General features: G+C 40.0%; 1 protein-coding gene across 3 annotated transcripts in view; it reads right to left on the bottom strand.

The window, feature by feature from the left end:
• The window catches only part of HS6ST2 (heparan sulfate 6-O-sulfotransferase 2), a 313,630-nt gene that overhangs the window by 20,572 nt on the left and 270,104 nt on the right, over nt 1-22,954 (bottom strand). Inside the window, exon 4 of one of the 3 annotated variants that reach the window (XM_084870249.1) lies at nt 17,553-17,639. The exons of the other annotated variants lie outside the window; for them this stretch is intronic. Within the exon in view, the coding sequence (XP_084726375.1) occupies nt 17,553-17,639 (87 nt within the window). The remainder of the gene's footprint in view (nt 1-17,552; nt 17,640-22,954) is intronic. 3 annotated transcript variants of the gene reach the window in all.

Below are 22,954 nucleotides of genomic sequence, written 5' to 3'. Positions count from 1 at the left end.
CTCTCATGGATGGCTAGAAAACCACAATAGAAGGTTTATTCCTTTGGTTTTAGTATCTACCTCACGTGTGTCTGGAGGGGGCAGGGGATAAAGGGTAGAAGGTCATAAGCCATGAAGAGTTATCAGGCACTTAGATGGGGGGAGTGTAAATGATCTCTAAGATAGCCCTCCTATGGATTTAATAATCAGGAGCCACATTGATGAGGAGGAAGGGTGTGTGCAGGGCATTACAGAGATGGTCACTGAGTTTCAAGGAAGAAAATAAGACTGAGAAGAAAAATTAAGGACACCTAAGTCAAGCTTGATTCCCTTAGAATTTTGCTGGGGCTAAGATCCTGTCAAAAATCTTTGGTTTAGACCTAGCTGGTTTTGCTCAGTGGATAGAGTGTTGGCCTGGAGACTGAAGGGTCCTGGGTTCGATTCTGGTCAAGGGCACATGCCCAGGTTGTGGGTTCAATCCTCAGTAAGGGGTGTATAGAAGGCAGTCAAACAATGATTCTCTCTCATTATTGATGTTTCTCTCACTCTCTTCCTCTGCTTTCATCTCTGAAATATATATATAATGTTCAAAAGAAATATCTGGTTTCAAAATAAATGTAGCCCTAACCGGTTTGGCTCAGTGGATAGAGCGTCGGCCTGCGGACTGAAGGGTCCCAGGTTCGATTCTGGTCAAGGGCATGTACCTTGGTTGCGGGCACATCCCCAGTAGGTGTGCAAGAGGCAGCTGATCGATGTTTCTCTCTCATTGATGTTTCTAACTCTCTGTCCTTCTCCCTTCTTCTCTATAAAACATCAATAAAATATATTTAAAAAATAAATGTAAAAGCAATGGTGTAAATGAAGAAGAACAAGGCTTTGCAGAGAATATTACCAGGCTGATTTTAGATGAATAATATTGATGATTTATCACTAAGTTACTGGTCCAGTCTTATCTTCCATCCTATCTCTGATCCTCTGCACATGGACTCCCACATTCTAACCAAACCAAACTCTTCCTCCCTATCTTCATTTTGCTGCTTCCTGCTTTTGCTTATGCTTGTCCCCCAGTCACAACACTGTCTGCTCCTCTCTACCTGTCTGTTCAAATAGGACTGTCTTCTCAAGGCTCCCTTCCTGGTGTCCACAGCTGAGGCAAACATACCTTCCTTTGAACCTCCAGGAAGGGTTATCCTGACTTCTCTTAGGGGACCTTGTTCATTTGACTTTGTAATGTAAGGTATTCATGTCTAAGTCTTCTCTTCCGTCCGAGGCTATGGGCCTCTTGGAAAGAGGGCAAGGCCATGTCCCTTTTATGTCTCTTCTCCTCTCTCTCATGGACTAGCTGGCCCACAGTCATGAGAAAAGGCCAGCCATTGATAAATGCTTTTTAGTTAAGATCTGCCTCTGAAGTCACACAATTCTGGAAGCAAGCCCTAGCTTATGTAACCTTATGCAAATTATTTAACCCTCAAAAGTATTGGTTTTATCTGTGAGCGCCCATTTCGCACTGTCGTGATTTATAAAATGAAATAACCCACGTAGGGTGCTTATCATGATGCAGGACATCTGGTAAGTATCCCACAATTATCTGTTATCCATATTACTTTTCTCTTAATAAAATGTGCAGTCCTCTCATGTTTTCTTTATCAATAACTAAGAGCCATTATCTTAGAAGCAAAGGGAGTCATGTTAGGAGGTTTGTTAAATGCCCTACCACTGTATTTACAGTGACATTTATCCCATCAACATGAGGGAAAGGCAGGAACTGGTTTCAACTTGAATCCGATATTTCTGTAGCCCACATGCTGACTACCTCCAAAGCCTCCACTCCCTGGGCGGCGGTTGTAGAGATGGAATAGCGGCAGTTTTTCATTTTCCGGAGTCCACTCACCCTTCCAAGAATCTCAATGCCTCATTGATTCATAATACACTGCATAAAGATTTCATTTTTCCTGCCCACAGTGATACATTATGGAGGCAATCTGTTTTGCCACTGAAAAGTTTGCTTAGCAGAAAAATTTGGAGTTTTGACATTCAGGAAATTACAGTCATCTGTAAAACACGATTGATATGCCAAGGCTAACATTTTCATTGCACTCGCAGAGCCAGAATAACTATGATAAAACATGTGTTACCCCACACACATTTTGGGATCTTTTAAGAAAACATTCGTTAGCTCTGAGAACCCCTCCCAAGACTCCAGGCCTGTAAAGGTTGTGCCAGTGGGCTGTTCGCCATTCACAAGGATATGTCCACTGCCCCAGCCCAGACTCAGGTGCCAATACAAAGCTGTGGCCAAACACATCTTTTAACTTGGTCTTAGGTTCGAGGCTGGCATTCTTTATTTCCATACCACCAGGTTAAAGATATGAAAGGGAATCCGGAACATGAGTTAAAAAATTCCACCCCCACGGTGGAATTCTTAGGCAGTCACAAAAGAAGCAGGTTTATATTAGAATGAGAAGTTGAAGGTTTACAAAGGAGAAATTAGACTGTTCTCTATTTTCTTACATTTTAAATTTGCTCTCTCTATAATTTTACATCCAAGCATCTCTTTGTGTCTTTCCAGGTATAATTTTCAGTGTTAAATGGTATCAGAAGCCTAAGTTTCTGGATCTATCCACTTGTTCAACATATGGTTTCAGAATGATGAATTCCATCAATTTAGCTGAGGAGTATGGGTGACCTTCATGGCCTTACTGAGAGAGCTATCCACTCAGAGTCAGTTTTAGCAAGGTTATGGGGAGTTTTTACTTGGCCTACATCCATTTAGACCCATAGAAAGTACACATGCACATTATGTGGTTAGGGCGGTAAAGGTACAAGTGACACTGCCCTTGGTTTTGAAAATGGCTTAGAGTGATGATCTCTACCTGATCCCAGGTTGTCTTTTTCAGGTACTGAGGAACACATCCTACCCAAAACATGTGAGTAGATCTGACTCATGGATCAAGCAGTCTTAAAATCCTCAGGGAAGTCCAGCATGCTCCCACACTCAAACAATTATAGCGAGTGCTCACTGACCTTAAGCTATAAGTCAGACATGATTCTAAGTAATTAACATGCAGTAATTCATTTCATTATTACCACCATTCATGAGGCAGGTAAGATTATTGTCATCCTCTTTTTATGGATGAGAAAACTGAGGTGCCGAAAAGTAAAGCAACTTTACCAAAGTCACACAGGCAGTAAGAGACCGAGCTGGGATTCAAACTTCCCAAAAGGGTGGAAATAGAACTCATGCTCTTAATGGCTATGCTTCACTGCCTTGCTTAAATTTGGTTTTGAAAGACTTGTTTACTCAGTTCTATTGCCTGGATTCTTATTTTTAAATACTCATCTGAGAATATGCCGGTTTTTTTTAAATTGATTTGAGAGAGAGGGGAAGGAAGGGAGAGAGAGAGAGAGAGAGAGAGAGAGAGAGAGAGAGAGAGAGAGAGAGAGAGAGAGAGAGAGACTTTAGTTGGCTGCCTACCATATGTGCCCCAACCTGGACTGTGAGGAGACCGGGGTGGGGGTGGGGTGGGGAGAGATAGGCACGCACTCAATAGAAGTCTGAAAGGTGCAGGGTGGATGCTTGCCTGTCAGTATAGCCTGAAGAATAGTGGATTGGCTAGGGGTAGGGCCCCATCAGAAGCATGTGAAATATTGGAAAGGTGGTTGGTTAGTTTGAAGAAGCTCCTGGTTAAAATTTCCAAAGCCCTAGCCAGTTTGGCTCAGTGGATAGAGCGTCAGCCTATGGAATAAAGCAGCGTTTTTCAACCGCTGTTCCGCGGCACACTAGTGTGCCGCGAGATGTTGCCTGGTGTGCCGTAGGTGCAGACAAGACAAGAATTTTATAATTTTTCACTATTTTGTTTACTTAATATTTCATAATAAAGTAATTATAAAATACTTTCTTTGTGTTTATTTGATTCCTATTCAAGAGAATTACTTTATATATAGTCAATATAGGCACAGAGTTAAATTTTTTAACATTTTCTAATGGTGGTGTGCCTCGTGATTTTTTTCATGAAACAAGTATGCCTTTGCCCAAAAAAGGTTGAAAAACACTGGAATAAAGGGTCCTGGGTTCAATTCCAATCAAGGGCACATGCTCGATCCCCAGTAGGGGGCGTAAAGGAGGCAGCTGATGAATGATTCTCTCTCATCATTGATGTTTCTATCTCTCCCTCTCCTTTCCTCTCTGAAATCAGTAATAAAAAAAATTACAAAAGAGTCCCCTCTTTTGTTTGCTCTTGTGCTCTTGCTCTCTCTTGCTCTGTGAATAGCACTCACCAATGGTATGTTTGCACGTTCTCTCTTCACAGCCATGTTGTTTTAAGCAGCTGCATGGCCTATGGCCATGTAGAGCTCACATGCAATGGACTGCATCTTGGAACAGTAGATAAACTAACCAGTTGCTGGCAGGACAGAGAGAGATAGGACCTTAGAGGGGAACCCCCTTAATTTTACATCATTAATAAAGCTTTCCACAAAACTGCATCCTCCCATGGGGGTCCTCATAAAATTCATTTCTTTGAGGCACTGCAAGAACTCCACTTCCACCAATAGCAAAACCATTAAAGGGGATCATTTAAGCACTAGTATGACTGACATCTTAGGTGTCTACTAATTATTAGTTCAAAATTTGTGCACTAGGGAAGGGGGATATTCTTCAGCCCAGCCTACACCCTCTCCAATCTGGGACCCCTCAGGGGATGTCTGACTGTCAGTTTAGGCCCGATCACTGTGGGATCAAGCCTAAATCAGCAGTTGGACATTCCTCTCACAATCTGGGACTGCTGGCTCCCAACCGCTTGCCTGCTTACCAGCCTGATCACTCACTAACCACTCCCTTGCCAGCTTGATCGATGCCTAACTGCTCCCCTACCAGCCCGATTGCCCCCAACTGCCCTCCCCTGCTGGCTTGGTTGCCCCTAACATCCCTCCTCTGTTAGCCTGATTGCCCACAACTACCCTCCCTCTCCTGCTGGCCATCTTGTGGTGGCCGTCTTTGACCACATGGGGGGCAGCTATCTTGTGTGAGGGCATGAGGGGCAATTTGCATATTATCTCTTTATTATATAGGGTAAGCACAAAATTTCTTAGACAGTAAAAAAACAATATATCCTTGACCCTGGCCAAGTGGCTCAGTTGGTTGAAGCGTCCTCCCTTACACCAAAGGGTTGCAGGTTTGCTTCTTTCCTGGTCGGGGGCATACTGGAGGCAGATTGATATTTCTCCCTCACATCGATTCCTCTCTCTCTCTCTCTCTCTCTCTCTCTCTCTCTCTCTCTCTCTCTCTCTCTCTCTCTCCAATAAAAATATCCTACAAGTATCAGTATTGAATATGAAATAGGAAACTTTTACTTGAAAAGAAAGGCTGTTTGGATGTTGCAGATGTCAGGGAAAGGAACTGAGAGGACACCCAAGGGAAGAACAGAGTCAGTGCCTGCTGGACACCAATTCCAGCATGTCATATAATTGCAAGAGTTTCACCAAAATGTTGGTGAGGCTTGGGGGGTTCAACAAGGGCTGAGCCACAAATGTAATTACCTGTTAGAAAATGGTTTCAGGACATTTCCCCAAACCTAAAGATTTGTATATATTATTGTCTGCTGCTAGACAGCTCAGGGCATCTTAAATCTACATGTTACACCTGAACAGCTGTAGGCTATTCCCCACTCTGACAATGCTTCTGTAAACCTTACCCTTTGAAGTGTATGACTCCATCTTGCCTTAGGACAAATTGTGTTAATAAATAGCACAAGGCCCTTGGACAAAGGGTAGTCTTCAGTTCCTTTAGCTGAAGCTCCTCTGACCCCAAATGCCTTTCAAAATTATCTTTCATCTTTGGACTCCATCTTAATCTATGCATCAGTCCCTTTATCCAGACTGCAGAGCCCTTCCTAATGATGGGAGAAGAACCCAGGCAAGTGCCCAAAATACTTCTCTCACTTAACAATTTCCCCAGAGTTTATTGGCTAAAATGAGAGACCACCAATCTATTCGTGTCCTTATACAGTCATTCTTCTCATTTATATAACATATATAAACTCAACTTTAAAAAGCAGTTCTTAAATACTTCTAGGAATGAGTAAGAAAGCCTTTGGAAGTAGGCAGAGTATAAAAAACCATAGTGGGAGGAAATTATAAAGCCTTTCTTTTTGTTTATCTTCAAGATGTCTTACAAATTGATTTAGAAGGCTTTATTGTTCTGTTAGTCACACATTTGACTTACAGCAGGTTTTGAAACCCAAAATCCATAAAAAGGATTTAGCATTGTGAGAAAATTCAAGGGAATTCTCATCTAGATGGTTTCTGTGTTCACTGTGCTGAGCTTGCCTATCACCTCACCTACCTCCTGATACCACTCAAGGTACTGAGGATGCTGCTGGGGTTTTGGAACTAGCAGCATCAGTTCTAGTCAGCACCCTCATCATCCAGGATGAGGAAGGCAAGTGACTGTAACCTCTCAGGGGCTGCTTTCTGATAAGAATTTCACAAACTCCGTGAGTAGTTGAGAGATGGGAAAAAGAAATTCACCCATAATGTCCTGGTCCCACTTAATTAAGTAGCACTTTTCTTTTCAGTCCCTCCTGCTTCAAATATATACCAACTATGCCCATTTCTCTCAGTGATCAGTCTTCAGGACCTCAAGAAAGCAAGGCCCTTGTGAGACTCTTCAGACACCAGTCACAGAGGGGCAGCTCCAGCACTCCTCTCTCCCCGTAATTTCCCAGCTGTTCTTTCCATCCTAGCCCCCTCCAAAAAGTTCTGTAGCTTCATCAATTCAATCCCTTTACCACTTAGCAATTTTCTTCATTCCTGTCCCTAGTTTCACTCACACCTCCCCTTATTGTTCTCTTTCCTCCAACTCCTGGGTGATCAATGACCCAATAGCATTTACATTTACAAAGCAATTGTATTTACATAACAGAGCTCTTATCAACAGCTGAAAGAGGCACAACTATAATACATATATAATAGAGAGTGCCTATTCATCATCCACATTTACAGTACTTTCCAACAGTACAGACTGTTCTAGAAATTGGTATATGAGGGGAGAGAGCCTTGCAAAATTTATCACTAAAGGTAATTAATGAGTTTTAACTAATACGTTCCATACCTCGAGGTGAAAATATACTGAAAGTATGGGGAAACCATATTTAGTCCTTAAAGTTTCCTGAATTTAATTTGAGCTTACATTGATTTTATTTAATACAAAGTTTATATAATAGGAAGTCAGTAGCAATGAAAATATCAAGGCTAGTCTTCACACATCAGGGCATTTTGGTAATATCTAGTAAGGGCAGGAAATTCTCATTTATCTGAATTGGAAATGTAACATATATTAGCTTACAGAAACTTAATCAGTGTGATAAAATTAAATGGGCCATTCAGACATGCCATCCTGATTAAGGCACTTGCAATCACTTCACAATTAACAGAGATTTGTGGTGTTAATGATTTAAACTCTGTTTCCCCCTCTAGGGATTCAGCCTTGGCACTTTTTTTTTTTAACTAGACAATTAAAAAACTCCATCCTTTATTTTGAAAAATGTTGCAACAGTGTTATTGACATTGATTCTCAAAGAATGCAGAATAGTTAATATTATAGCATGTGTTGCTGATTTTTTTCCCCTTTAAGAGTCCCTGCCTTCTCTCTGGGATGAGGATTATTTATCTTGAAGTGTTAGCTCTTAGGAATGGTAATAAAGTTTGAAAATAGGGAAGTGACCATTTTTATTTATTTAAGATATTTTTATTGATTTCAGAGAGGAAAGGAGAGGGAGAGAGAGAAACATGATGAGAAAGAATCATTAACAGGCCGCCTCCTACACACATTGAGCCTGCAACCAGGGCATATGGCCTGACTGGGAATTTAACCATGACCTCCTGGTTCATAGGTCAATGCTCAACCACTTCCAAATTTGGCAGTGACCATTTTTACATGTATCAGGGAGAAACTCCACTTTTATGCTTTCTGCAAACGTTTTCTAGGTTTCCTTGAAAGGGCTTTGCTTATGGCCCTATTCAAAAATTACTTTGGCTAAACTGTCCTGTTCTGAGTAGAAGACTATAGAATTATGCCATTTCTTCTAAATGTGTTATTAATAGACCATGATAAACAGTAGTTTCAGAGATGTGAATTATATCCCACCCTTTTCAAAACTATTCTTCCCAGTGCACTTCTCTGAAAATGCAGCAGTAGTAAATTACCTGGGAAGGATCTTATGCTTCTAGCTCTATTATTTGTGTGAATAGGGAGTGGGGGGGTGCGGTGGGGGAAGCTGTCTAGCTACTTATTTCTACTTTAGTCAGCAAAGCCAATACCTACATTTAACAGCAGAGAAAACAGTGATTCAGAGAATCAAGATGGTTGAATTATTAAGGATAAGGTCTGGCGCTAGAATCCCAGTCTTTCCATACTCAGGGCTTGTCCCTCGTTCTTCTTGTGTTTAGCTCAGTCTCAATTATGAAACATTCCAAATCATTGGAATATGCCTTAAAGCATGATATACTATTGAACAAGTGACTCAGTTAATGAAGTTAAGGACAAGAGTGGAGGAGAGGGAGGAACACAAACAGGATGAGGGAGATTATGTACTGAGATGGGGTGAAGGATCTGACTTCCAACAGATCCCTTAGCAGCCTGCTAAGGCAAGATGATTCTAATTTCCACCAAAAGCACTATCAAGCACTATTTCCCAGTTACTAGGCAAGGGCAAATGATGGGTTGAAATATAAAGGTCTGCAGGGTAAGGGCATTCTACAAGTGCTCCCGACACCTGTTGAGTCCTCCACTTGGTTCAAAACCAAAAACTCCAACCCAATGCTCTTTGTTTAAAATAAGCTCAAGAATATTTAAGGCTCAAAGAGAAGGATTCACTCATTTATTCATCTATTTATTTAAAAATAGGCCAAAGTCATCTTAACATTGTCACATATTGAGTTACAGTGCATTCAATTTCTGCCCTTGCAATAAGATGAAACAAGAGAATAGGTGGTTTTTCCCAGGGTGTATTGAAGGCATTATATTCTGTTTACTAAAAACTATTTACAAAAGTGTCTTATATCAGTGAATATACTGAAAGGCCATGATGTACTCTGGTACACTCTGTGGGAGATTAAAAAAAAAAGAAAGAATTATACCAACTCTTCCTTATGGAGCCATAGCCATATGTTAGCTGGAGAGATCAGCAAATGGGAAAGTTAACAATAAGAATGAGAGAGCTATTATTTCCAGAACTCTGTCTTGTATTATCCAGCACCCAGTCTTCCAGCAGCATCTTCAGTTGCACTTTCCTTGCAGAATACACCACTTTGTTTCTTGGATTCAATTTATCTGTGTATATTACTACTAGAAACTGAGAAGACTGAATTTGTGCCTCTTTTAACCCTGCTATCTCCATTTCCTCCCCTCCTCTCATTTCTACCAACATATTCCCACCCCACCTCAGCCTCTAATACTGTGCTCATCACATACTAGATGTACAAAATTTGCTTATTGAATTAATGTACACACTTTACTGCCTGATTAAATTCTAAATGGATATTGTTCAAGAGAAGGGAGAGATGCTCTCAGGCTGTATTAGGAGAGACATTAAAGAGGAATATTGTGTTTTGCAATATGAGTAGTAATAATAGTTCCATTAAAAATACTTTTTTATTTATTTCAGAGAGGAAGGTAGAGGGAGAGAAACATCAATGATGAGATGGAATCATTGATTGGCTTTGCACGCCTCACACTGGGGATCCAGCACACAACCCTGGCATGTGCTCTGACCAGGAATTGAACCGTGACTTCCTGGTTCATAGGTCAGTGCTCAACCACTGAGTCATGCCACCCAGGCCAGTAATTCCATTTAATGAGCACCAATATGAACCAGAAAATTTGCATGTTATCTCACTAAATCCTCAAAAAATCTCTAATAGAGAGAGGTCCACTGAATATCCCCATTTTACAGATGAAGAAACTGAGGCTCAAAGAAGTTAAGTAACTTATCTAAGGTGCTAGATCTGGAATACAAACCCATATATATCTAACTTAAAAAACTCTTACCAATAAACTAAGATTTATTTTTAAATACATTTTATTGACTATAGAGAGGAAGGGAGATAGATAGAAATATCAATGATGAGAGAGAATCATGGATCAGTTGCCTCCTGCACCCCCCTCCACCAAGTATCTAGCCCACAACCTGGAATCAAACCCAAGACCCTTCTTCAGTCTAGAGGCCAACACACTATCCACTAAGTCAAACAAGCGAGGGCTCCAATAAACTAGAATTTAAACAGGTTTAGTTGAAATATATCATTCAAGATATGTGCAAGGTATGAGGGAAAAAAGGCATTTGGGAGACAAGGAGGAGACAGCATAACCAAGAGGAGCATGGGGGCTGATAACACTATGTAGTTATTAATAAGGTTGAGATAGTCAGTGAACATGAAACAATGGAGAGTTTAAATTTCTAACAAAGGTGTGTATAGGATTATATAAAACTAGAGGCCCAGTGCATGAAATTCGTGCATGAGGGGGAGGGGGGTCCCTTAGCCCAGCCTGCACCCTCTCCAATCTGGACCCCTCAGGGGATGTCCGATTGCCTCTCGCAATTCAGGGCCACTGGCTCCTAACTGCTCACCTGACTGCCTGTCTGATCGCCCCATAATTGCTCCCCTATCTGCCTGATCACCCCTAACTGCTCCCCTGCTGGCCTGATCACCCCTAACCACCTCTGTCTCATCCCATACCTGGGACCAAAGATCCCTCCTCTGGCCAGTCACAGGCACCCAGAACCTGGGATTCCCTCTCTCTGGCTGGACACAAGCCACCTACAGTTCCCTGTGGCACAGCCTCTGGTGCCTGGGACCTCGGGGGAGGCAAACCTTGTCCCTCTCCTAGGTGGCAGCCTAGCTGGTCTCCATTCATCTCTTGCAAGCTCATTTGTGCCTAGCTGGTCCCCATTCCTCTCTTCTGAGTGAGTGTTGAGTGTCTAAGTCATTACAGCATGATGGCATGAGGGTGTGATAACCATTTGCATATTATCTCTTTATTATATAGGATACCTACAACGACTAAAAATTAGAAAAAAAAAATGTGTGTCTTGTAATGGCATTCAAGTTAACAATGGAGACTTTGGCCTAAACACCTGACTGGATATTTTCTGGGAGAGGATAACTTTAGCAACTAAAATAATCCTCTCTCCTAGCTAATAGTCTTTTCTTCCCCTAAAGGTTTCATTATTGCCTAGAACAGAGGCCAGTTTGAGGAAATAAAATGGAAACAGTGTATATTCATTTAATCTTTAGAGCAAAACTTTTCCCCTCCACATATTTCAGGTCCAGCATAGATTTAGACTGTAATCTCAGGGAACAATTACTTGTCAGTCTGGTTTCTTTCATTTGTTCAGAGTAATTTGGCCATATGAAGGGAAATTTAGTTTGTTTTTGTTTCTTCTTCTTCCTTATTTTCTTTGCTTATTTATTTTGTTTTGTTTTTAAGACCTTGCAGAATTAAGTAATGGGACTGCATGATTTCCCAATAGCCAGAACTGCTGTAATTGGGGAGAGCTAAGGCATGGCAAATAAAAGCTGTTATCCCATATTCTGCTCACTGGGTATTCTCAGGCTGAATCTATACCTGTCATTATCAAACTCATCTGAAGCAACAGGCCTTTATATAGTCATACCCTACTAGAAAAGAACATGAAAATGGACTCACTCAGGAAGAGGTGGAGTGGATGCCTGGAGCCCCATCTATTTGCTACTTTAGGCTCCCCATCACTCCCACTTTCAGCAGGTTTAAAGATCCTGCCTCAGAACCAAGGAACTGTACAGAATATAGACAGAAAACTACTGGTCTACTCAAAAAAAGAACATGGTAAGGGTATTTTCAATGGCTCAAGGAGACAAGGTAGTTTTTAAACCTCTTTTAGCCCTTCATCCATTAGAAGCCACAGTTTACTTTTCAGTGATTCAGGAAGAGGGGAAATGAAAGAGAGAGAGAGAGAGAGAGAGAGAGAGAGAGAGAGAGAGAGAGAGAGAGAGATTGATGAAGAGGGAGGATCATTGATAGACTACCTCCTGTATGCCCCATACTGAAGATCGAACCTGCACTCTGAGCATGTGCCTCAACCGGGAATTGAACCATGACTTCCTGGTTTATAGGTGGGCACTCAACCACTGAGCCATGCCGGCTTGGCTAGGAATACATTATGACATCAGTTTATAATTTTTTCATTTGTCTTTTTCTATAAGGAAGCAATTGCAGAAGGGAACAAAGGGGAGAGTTAAAAAAATAGAAAGGCATGGAGATAAACAGGTATCAGTTTAATGCTTTGGTATGTCACAAGCCTTTGTGATATTAGACTTAATCTAATAGGTAAAATAAGGTACTACTGACATCATCATCACATAAAATTACAATAGTTATTTGAAAAGTTCAATACTTAGCCATTGATTGCTATGTTCATACAACATACATTGTGAAGTGAAAGCGCGCGTGTACACACACACACACACACACACACACACACACACCGTTTCATACACAGAGGCAAAGCTAGGTATTTCAGTGGTAGTCACAGCCTTCAGTCTTAGAAGTAATATAAAGCTCTCAATGAGAGGAAATAGCATAATCATGAGATCATAGTATGCAGGACTTGATTCTCTTGATGTATATATAAACAGCTAAATCTGAACATAAAACTGTACCACTCTGAATTCACACTAAAGAAAAAAGACCTCACCTCTTCTTTACTAAAGCAGGAAAGTTTTTATTTTGGCTCCCACCAACCAAAACCAAAAATGTGTTTAGTTTATTTATAAAGGTATATGCTCCTGACTACTTTCATCTAGAGACTGCTGAATAGATAAAGAGGTTCGTTTGTTATGAGACAATTTTAGCAAAGCCAAGTTAGAGTCAGTTTTCCTGTGGCTTCTGCTACCAGTGTAGGCTCTGGGTAGATCGGTGAAGTGAACAAGATTTGACTTGGCTATCTCATATTTCCCTTTTGTATTGCTTTTTCTCCATTTTAGCATCTTTCTCTCTCTCTAGCCTGATTCATTTAGCCAGCATTTATGGTATTTAGTTCAACATTTATGGTATCATTTACAAGGCGCTTTGCTTGGGTGGTCTGTCTAGACCTGTAATATGCATGGCATTCACTAGTATTTGAAAACTGAACGAGGTCTTTGTCATTCCATAGCCTGATTCTATGTGAAAAACATTTCAGGCTGAGAGGAGTGATTGATTTACATCAACCGCAGCAACTGTCTGCAATCTAATGTTTAAATTGATGCCTGTGAATCAATTTACACACACACACACACACACACACACACACACACACACACACACAACCGACCTCAACCTTTGGTTGGCTGATTTGAGGGAGACTAGCTGTAGTGATCTACAAGTTCTCTTTATTGTTTCCTGAATGAAGTGGTGTGTTAAAAGCTTGAGATCACTCAACAAACATGTTGAGAAAAAGTGACTGTCCAAACACAATTAAAATGATGGTCTTTTAGAGAAAAGTAAAGCATCTAAAAATTGCATACTATTTCCTTTTTTCATTATTACTGATACATTTTTTAAAAGTATAATGATTCGAATTTCTCCCCCAAAGTCTCCATTTACACAGTGGCTAATAGAACCAACCCATACAGATATCAGGGTATATGGAGGGCAGTGCACTCAACCAGACATCCTGAGACAAGGCTCCCAGCCTCCTTTGGCACGGTTAGTTGAAGTATCTTGCTATCTGGGAGAAGAATGGTGGCATACATTGTAGAAAAAGCATAGGACAATTATGAGAAGATTGGAATTCTAGGCTGACCTCTGTGACTAACTAGATATGTGACTGTGGGAAGTGTCCAACCCTTCTTAAGTCTTCATATCCTTATCTTTCAGCAAGAGAGTTGGTCTCATGTAAAGTACATTTTGATACAAAATGCAAATTTGTAATGGCTCTTGTGGCCACCTCATATGCTCAGCCTTCACCGTTTAAGTGCTTGCTGGGAACGATGCAATTGGTCAGTGAGTGGATTGTCTGTAGCCTGATAAATGTTGGGCAGAAGAGAATCACATTACCAAATGTGAGGTTAAATGCAGTGACCTGGCCTGGTTGGTCATGGGTCAACCTTGGCAAAACCTATGCTTCCTGTTCTCAGAGGTATGGTTCTGCACTGGTAGGTATTTGTGGGTTTTTTGTTATTTTGTTTTTCTGTTCTGTCAATTTGGTTCACTGTTGGCAGAGAAGCAATTGGGTATATCTCCCTCAAAGTCATTTCCAGGTTAGGTGGCTCTGCCTCTCAGACAGATGCCATTCCATCCCTTCCTCCCCCAAACAGAGGGTTGGCTCTCCAGTTTAAGGTGCAGGCAATGAAAAAGCAAGCAGAACTGCCACAACTTTCAAGCTGTAGGCTTCTTAAGCTACTCAGCATGCTACACTGCCTGTCAGTTGCCCCAAATAGATTGAAGTCAGAAAAAACAAGGCATAATTGGCCATTCAGTTTTAACTTTGACCTAATCCACAACTCCAACTTATTCTTATCAACATCCAAGGATTCTGCCCAACTTAGTGACTAATTTGCATTTTCCACTTCTGACCTAGACTTGCTACCTGGTAAGTGGAGATAATTAGAGGGTTTAGGGGCCATTTCTCAGAATAGTTCATTGACTTTCCCACATGATGTCTTCCCCGCCTCAACCCTTGCATTGCCTCTAACATAGCACCATATGATTGCTTCACCTCATCACAACCCTCCGTCTCTCCTCTAATAAGACTGTGAACTCCTTAAAAACACTTATTGCATCTTGTTTTTCTCTATTTTGTCCCAGGGTCTAGCACAAAGGCACAAAAAAGCTCAATATTCTGTAGTTATTATTATTATTATAAATATTAATGTTAAAATAGGGTTTTCCCAAAATTTTTCATTTGGAGACCCCATGTAGGCTCACAATATCCTCTATAAACTTCAATTTCCTCATAGTATAATAGAAATAATAATGGTGCTTATTTCACGAGCTTTTGGTGGGTTAGGATTTATGAGACAAAATGTATCAAGAGGTTGACCCACAGCACTCCCTCACCACATATTAAATATTATTTTTAGCCATGATGTATATTTGAGGCACCTTGACTTTTGAATTTTTTTTCTTTGAAAAAAACAGGAGACCCTATTTCTTTTCAGAGAAAAACAGAACACTCTATCTCCCAGCTTTATCTGGTCTCAGAATAATAGAGGAACTCTTAAAGTCCGCTCCATATCCCACTGTTATTAAGTCAAATAACACGAGAAAATCCAGCTGTGCAGCAACCTCAATGCTGACTAGTGTGAAACTTCACCACTGGAATATGTCCCGGGGTATGGAAATCTACCTGTTTCCATCCATCACCACCTCGCACTCCCAAACAAACAAACAAACAAACAGAAAATACATAGGAAATAACCACTTTGAATTATAAAAGTGATGCCTGTGAATCAATTTACAGATAATGTTCTAGAAAGTGTGAAAATGCCCCTCCCCCAATAGTTTCCCCATGTTCGTGGAAGATCAGTACTGCTCCTGTTGACAAAAATATCCTTGGAAGGAGAAAATGTGCAAAGACAGAATTTTTTTTATCTCCCTGAAAACCGATGGGAGATAAGTAAGAAAAAAAAAAAAAAGATAGCTTGCATACATACCCATGAAGAGTATATTGGATATGGGAAAACTTTTTATTTGACATCAATAGTCAACAAAAATAATGAAGAATTAAAAAGAACTAACAATCTGAGTTATGTACATGGCAAATAAGGGACACCTAGCTCTCAATGTGTGAAGAGGGAGGCCCTCACTCTGGCATAAGCTTGGGATGTGTCCAAATGCAGCAAGTGCAATAGAAGATTGTGTTTATCTACTTAAGAATGCATTTATGCTGGCCTCCCACTGTTAACAACCTGGATATGGTATTAGGTATGCATTCTCTATGTCATTTTAACTCAAATGTTACCAACTGTTTCTTTTGTGGCTCACGCTGAGATTCTGCACTCAAAAAGTATGAGGCTAGATTCCTACAAAGCCAAAAGAAACAAAACAATGCCCCGTTCAAAATTCAACAGCCGTCATAATTATACATCAGGGTCTAATAAATGGGAGGTTGCATCCTGCCTTGTCAGTGTCACGTCTGTGTACAAGGTACCTGGACAGGGCCTGTCATTTCTGCAAGCATGGGGTTGTTAAATCTGATTCTCCAATGCTGTCTCTATTAACTGAGAGTGCAAGCTGATGATGCATTGGGGCTAATGCGCCAACATTCATCTGCTTGGGAATGTGTACATCAATCCAAAGGAAGGAATGCCTTCGTAATTCAGACAGCATTTTGATTGTGGTGCTCAGTGATAAATTACTGAAGTGACTTCTAAATGATCTCTAAGATTTAGTCTTTTGTCTTCACCACTGCTTTTTATATTCTCCAGGATAGCCCACATTCAACTTTATATGCAAACCTGAAGTGGTATTCAGGAAGAGAAAAAGAAGGGGCGGGGAGGCAACCAATATATCTTTCACTTTGGGAATTGAATATAAAATCACATTAAAAGTGCAGCATTTATGGTCCAAAGCTGAATACATAAAAATTATGACCATTACAGGTTCACCTTTCGTAACAAAGCCATGCTCTTGTAGTGACATATCTTATTGCTAGATTAGGGCTTTTAGCATTATGAAGGCATCTTTCACCTTCTCCTAGATGTGTCCTGGGTGCTTGTTCTGAGCTGTATTTCTGCCTGTCACAATTTCCCACACCCTAGAGAGAGACAGCTTACAGACAACCAGAGTCATTCACCAAAGGGCTGTGGCCACTTTGAAAGGGAAGTGCCGAATTGGAGATATTTCATCTGCAGGGATGACACCATTTCAGATTGCCATGCTCTGTTGAATCCAAAGAGTGAGAGCGATCAGCCAATGTTGTTTTCTGGAATTAGCCCAAAGCAGTAAATACAACATTGCAAATATTCAATGAATACAAGTTTTGGTGATACCAAAAAGACAGTTTCAGGTAGGACATGGTACATGCTAGTTACAAGAAAAAAATAATATATATAATGTAAATCAGAAATATGGTTACAATGTACATGCACATTGTATTTAAACCAGGACATTTATGGAATGGCTTTAGAGATTCTTCTAAATCAATCCTATATCTTCATGTATTGATCAAATACAAATTTTCATAGGTTTTGCAAATTATAAAGTGATTTATAAGTGCTGCTTTTTTCCTTAATTTTTTAAACTCATAGTCCAAATTTTGCATTGATATAAGTCCTTGCCCTTTGTAGTCAGCCCTCAAAGCTATCTTTCCAAAGCCATCTCTTAACTTTCCTCTCTCTCTCCTTCTCTAAGAACTAAAGAGTTCTTCCCACATCCAATATTCCTTACTCTTGCCTCACTCATTTAAATTTCCCAATGACTAGCTCAGTGAGAGGCACACAGTAGTCATTCCGCAAATCTCTTTTGAATGAATATGAATGAATGACAAAATGAGGACAGCACACAGCTTTGTGATAGCTATGTTAGTTGTACAATGGCATTTTCCACTTACTTCCCACTCTTAGATGTGTTCCGCGCCTTTTTGGATGATGGAGAGTTGGCATCTGGATTAGTGTTTGGAGAACCCCATCTATCCTTACTATACCCACAGAAAGAATAAAAAGTATATACAACAATGAACACAGAGACAGAAAGCAATTAGTCATTTCAATTAAAGACTCTCAAGGTCTCTCTCTCTCACCTCTCCTTTTTCTTAATCTCTTTCTTCTCAAAATAAAGCATGATCTTATTGAATGATGTCATCCAAAGGTAAAGAGAATGGGAATCATTGTTCAAGTTCAAAGAAAGCTATCATTTTGGCATTCAAAGCTTGAGCTAGTGGATTCCATTAATGATGGAACCACAGCCTGGGCTCCAAGGGTGACTCTAGCAATACTGGTCTTAAACATAAAATCTGTTATTTTCAGTCTGGATCCTCTGTATTATAAGTTCAGTTCTGAAGCTGCTGACTGTTAGTGAAGTATAAGGATGCCAATTGACTTCTAAAAGTCTTTGGGAGATACTATCAGATGCATTAATAATTTTCATTCATAATGTTAACACAGGAAGGCCATGAATTCAGTTTTTCTTTCAGGAGAAGCATCACCTGCTTCATGAGTAATTGAATTTAAATCTCCACCTTCAATAACTCCACAGCTTATGTCAAACCTTGGAAACAATTACAAAATAAATCACTAGTATGGCCTGCTTAATCTCATCAAGTTAATAAATGCAGACAAATTAATCACTTGAAAGTAAACAAAAAGGAATAATTGAGTGGAGTCTTCTTGATTACTTTATTCTATTTCCTTTATCAAACTATTTTTTTTACTATTATCTTCAATTCAGCTGCTTTGCCTTGAAATTAATGCTTTATTTCATCTTCCGATTTCCATGGAAACCAATTCAAAGCATTTGATGATGTGTGGAATTATTTATCCTGACTTAATCGAAAAGATTTCTTTTGTTAGTAAGATCTACGTCAGCATAACCTTTTATGAAAAGTGCAGAGAAAAAGAAAAATGCACATATTAGCTTTCAGTGAGTATAACAGAGCCATCCAAGGGCATAGAATATTGTCTCAGAGAATGCTAAAGAGCTTACCAGATGTTTATGACTCTTTTAAGTACCTCAGAACTAGGTTCCTGCAAGTAGCTGTCTTTATATGTAAGGCGGGCCTCACAAAAGATATTCTGCCCTGTACCACTCAGCTTTAAGTGTGCATGGATGTGATTGGAACAAGAGATAATCATGGATTCCTGGTTATACAGATACAGATGTGTGTGGGCACATACAAGAGCTAATCAGGCAGGTAGCAAGAGCCCCAGCAGGTAGGATTCAATGTGCAGGAGGTCCCAAAAGCAGTTCTTTGAAGTGAGAGACAGCAAGATGAGCTTTGATACTTGTGCTGGGGTGGGTGACTCTTGAGAAAGTGGACATACCTTCTATCACAAAAGAGGTGTGAGAAGTCCACTGATACAAAATGGTGGGATTCTGCACTTCCCTGAAAGAATGTGGCTACATTCTGAGTGGAGATTACAGTGTGAGTTCTATAATCTCCACTCATAATGGGCAGCATCCATTATGACTTCCTGGGAAATAATTCTTTAATCGTACCTGGCACTATACCAGCTCTCCTGCTCCTTCAGCACCAAGCTCAGAAACTAAGGAATAATATTGAATAAGTGGATAAAAGACTTGTAACTCAGAAGAATTCAAAACTATCTCTTTCAGAAGGTCAATGCAGTCTAATGCAAAGGGCACACTCTGGTATATGTTCCAAATGTGAGCAAGTCTCAGTTTCCTCACTTCCATACCCTGGTCACTGGCCACTGAGTCTTCCTTCTCCTAGCCCCTCAATAGAACTGGAGGTGGCGGGAAAAATAACTGGAAGCATTCTGAAAAAAAAAAAAAAATGGGTCTGGTCTTTTGATCTTGCCTGCTACTAGGTTCAGAGTAGGTGGTCATCTAGCACTCCCCAAAGTCACTAAGTTCAGGCATTCAGATTCTTTTGAATTAAAGAACTTTCATCCCCACTGCTAAATTCCCATGTCTGTGCCTTGGGCGCAAGGGTCCTTTATCATCTGCATGACAAGTGATCCTGTTTAAGCTCAATGCAGGGCACAATAGGACATCAGGGAAAGCTGGCAGCTGGCAGTGGCAGTCTTATTATTGTTAACTGCTGTTCTGGAGGGGGGTGGTCCTTCAAAGATGCAAATAAGGAAGTCAATGACCTACTGGCAAATCCTGCAAGCGCTGATCTGAAGGGAATGAAGAAGAAAAATTGTTCTCAGAGAAAAATCACATACAGAAGGTATGGCACCAAGAGTGGGGGTGAACAAAATCAAATCAAAATGTTTTTACCGTGCAAACAGCAGATCCATTCACAGTGGCAAAATGTATATGAATGAAGGGAGGGGCCAAGCACAACTTGTAGCAGGCTTGGATCCTAGGAGTTTAACTTTGTAGACATAACTATTATATAGAAAGGTTTGAGGAAAAAGAAGCATTGTTCCAGGCTGTGTAGTGTAAGTATGGACAAGATGCCTTAATAATGACAAGATGAGAGAGAAGATCCTTGAGTTTTCCAGAAGTGCCCCATGAAGAGTAGGAGATAACCCCGGAGCTGCAGACTCTCTGGGAGTCTTAGGAAAACACTGGTTGAAGACCCAAACATTAAGATACTACCAAGGACTCTGGCCACTAAAACATCCAGCAAGTGACTTAAAAGAATAACCCCTGTCTGCTTTTAGGTTACATGGGTGGTAATTTGGAGTATATGAGATGGGTAAATGGGATTTCCTTGAATGAGAGCTAGTTTTCAACCATCTAAAACAGACCTACCCCAGTTGTCATCACTTTATCTTTCTCTAGAGCATTTATCAGTCCTCTTTACTTTCATCTCCTCTTTGGATTGCAATCTGAAAGGCTGTGGCCTGAAATCCCTGAGGGCATGGCTCCAGGCTTCTTCCATTACTCCTGAATAGCTATCCTCTTCTAAGGTTAAGATTCTTTCCTCCTTTCAATACCAGATATCAAGCTGTATTACAAAGCCACTATTCTCAAAACTGTCTGTATATGAACAGACATATAGACCAATGAAATAGAATAGAGAACCCATAAATTGACCCAAGCCACTATGCTCAATTAATATTTGACAAAGGAGGCAAAAGCATACAACAAAGTCAAGACAGTCTCTTCAATACATGGTGCTGGGAAAATTGGACAGATACATACAAAAAAAAAAATGAAACTAGACCACCAACTTAGTCCATATACGAAAATAAACTCAAAATGGATAAAGGACTTAAAGTAAGACAGGAAACCATAAAAATATTAGAGGAATCCACAGGAAGCAAAATATCAGACATATGCTGAAACAATATATTCAATGATACAGCTCCTAGGACAGTGGTTCTCAACATTTTTAATGCCAAGACCCTTTTATACAGTTCCTCATGTTGTGGTGAACCCCAACCATAATTTTTTTTGTTGTTGATACTTTATAACTGTAATTTTGCTACTATTAATGAATCATAATGTAAATATCTGTGTTTTCCGATGGTCTTAGGTGACCCTGATAGTGGTTCTCAACCTGTTGGTTCGTGACACACAGGTTGAGAACCACTGTCCTAGGGCAATAGAAACTAAAGAGAAAATAAACAAATGAAACTACATAAAATTGAAAAGCTTCTTCACAGCAAAAGAAACTATCAACAAAACAACAAGAAAGCCCACTGAATGGGAGAACATATTTGTCAATTCTATCTCAGATAAAGGGTTTTAACCTCCAACATTTACAGAGAACTCATACAACTTAACAAAAGGAAGATAACCCAATCAAAAAATGGGCAACGGATCTAAATAGATACTTTTCAAAAGAGGACATAATTCTAGCCAGAAAACATAAGAAAACATGCTCAAAGTCACTAATCATCCCAGAGATGCAAATCAAAACAACAATGCAGTACCATCTCAAACTTTTCAAAATGGCTATCAACAACAAATCAACAAACCACTAGTGCTGGAGAGGATGCGGAGAAAAAGTAACCCTCATACACTGCTGGTGGGTATGCAGACTGGTGCAGTCACTGTGGAGAACAGTATGGAGTTTCCTCAAAAAGACTAAAAATGGAACTGCCATTTGACCCAGTGATCCCACTTTGAGGAATATATTCCAAGAAACTAGAAACACCAATCAGAAAGGATATATGCATCCTTGTATTCAATAGCAGCACAATTTACAATAGCTAAGATTTTGAAACAGCCTAAGTGCCCATCAGCAGATGAACGTGTTAGAAAACAGTGGTACATCTACACAATGGAATACTATGCTGCTCTAAAAAGGAAGGAACTCCTACCATTTGCAACAGCATGGATGGAACTGGAGAGCATTATGCTAAGTGAAATATTGGGTCGGCAGCTAAGTAATTGCGGATTTTTTAAAGAAAATCAAAGACAATTTTTTCATGGAACTAAATAACTTTATTCTGTAATGTATTGCCCATTTTGATCAATGACCTTTTGCCATCTTTCAGGCAGCATCATAATCCCACGTTCAAAAAACTTCTGGTTTTTATTAGCAAAAAACTGAATCAGGTACGATTTGACATCATCATCATTATTGAAATTTTTACCATTCAAGGAGTTTTGTAAAGATCGAAACAAAAAGTAATCAGATGGTGCAAGGTCAGGACTATATGGTGGATGTGGCAAAACATCCCAACCAAGCTCCATTAATTTTTGCCGAGTGACCAAAGATGTGTGTGGCCTTGCATTGTCATGATGGAATACAACACCTTTTTGATTTGTCAATTCGGGCCGCTTTTCTTCAACTGCATTGTTTAATTTCGTTAGTTGTTCAATGTAGACATCAGAATTGATCGTTCGGTTGGGTGGTAAGAGTTCAAAGTAGACAATTCCTTTGTAATCCCACCAAACTGATAACAAAACCTTCTTTTGATGAATATCAGCTTTTGATGTTGTTTGAGTTGGTTCACCTGGCCTGCTCCACGATCTTTTCCGCTTGATATTGTTGTAAACAACCCATTTTTCATTGCCAGTTATCAGTCGTTTTAAAAATGGATCATTTTCATTACGTTTCTTTAGCAAATCGCAGCTGCTAATGCGTTGCGTTAACTGTGATTCTTTCAGTTCGTGAGGAACCCATGTATCGAGTTTTTGAACATAGCCAAGTTGTTTTAAGTGATTTTCAATGCATGTATGTGATACATGAAGCTTCTCTGCAATCTCACGTGTTGTACTGTGACAGTCCGAATTGATTATTGCTTTGATTAGGGCATCATCAACTTCAACTGGACGACCAGAGCGTCTTTCATCTTTGAGTGAAAAATCACCAGAACGAAATTTGGCAAACCAATTTTGACACTGCCGTTCTTTTAAGGCTTCGTCACC

Source organism: Pipistrellus hanaki (assembly GCF_964339955.1).
Source record: "Pipistrellus hanaki genome assembly, chromosome: X".
In the NCBI taxonomy this organism is placed as follows: Eukaryota; Metazoa; Chordata; class Mammalia; order Chiroptera; family Vespertilionidae; genus Pipistrellus; species Pipistrellus hanaki.
Note: the sequence above shows the minus strand (reverse complement) of the source record. Positions and strands in the feature narration are given on the sequence as shown.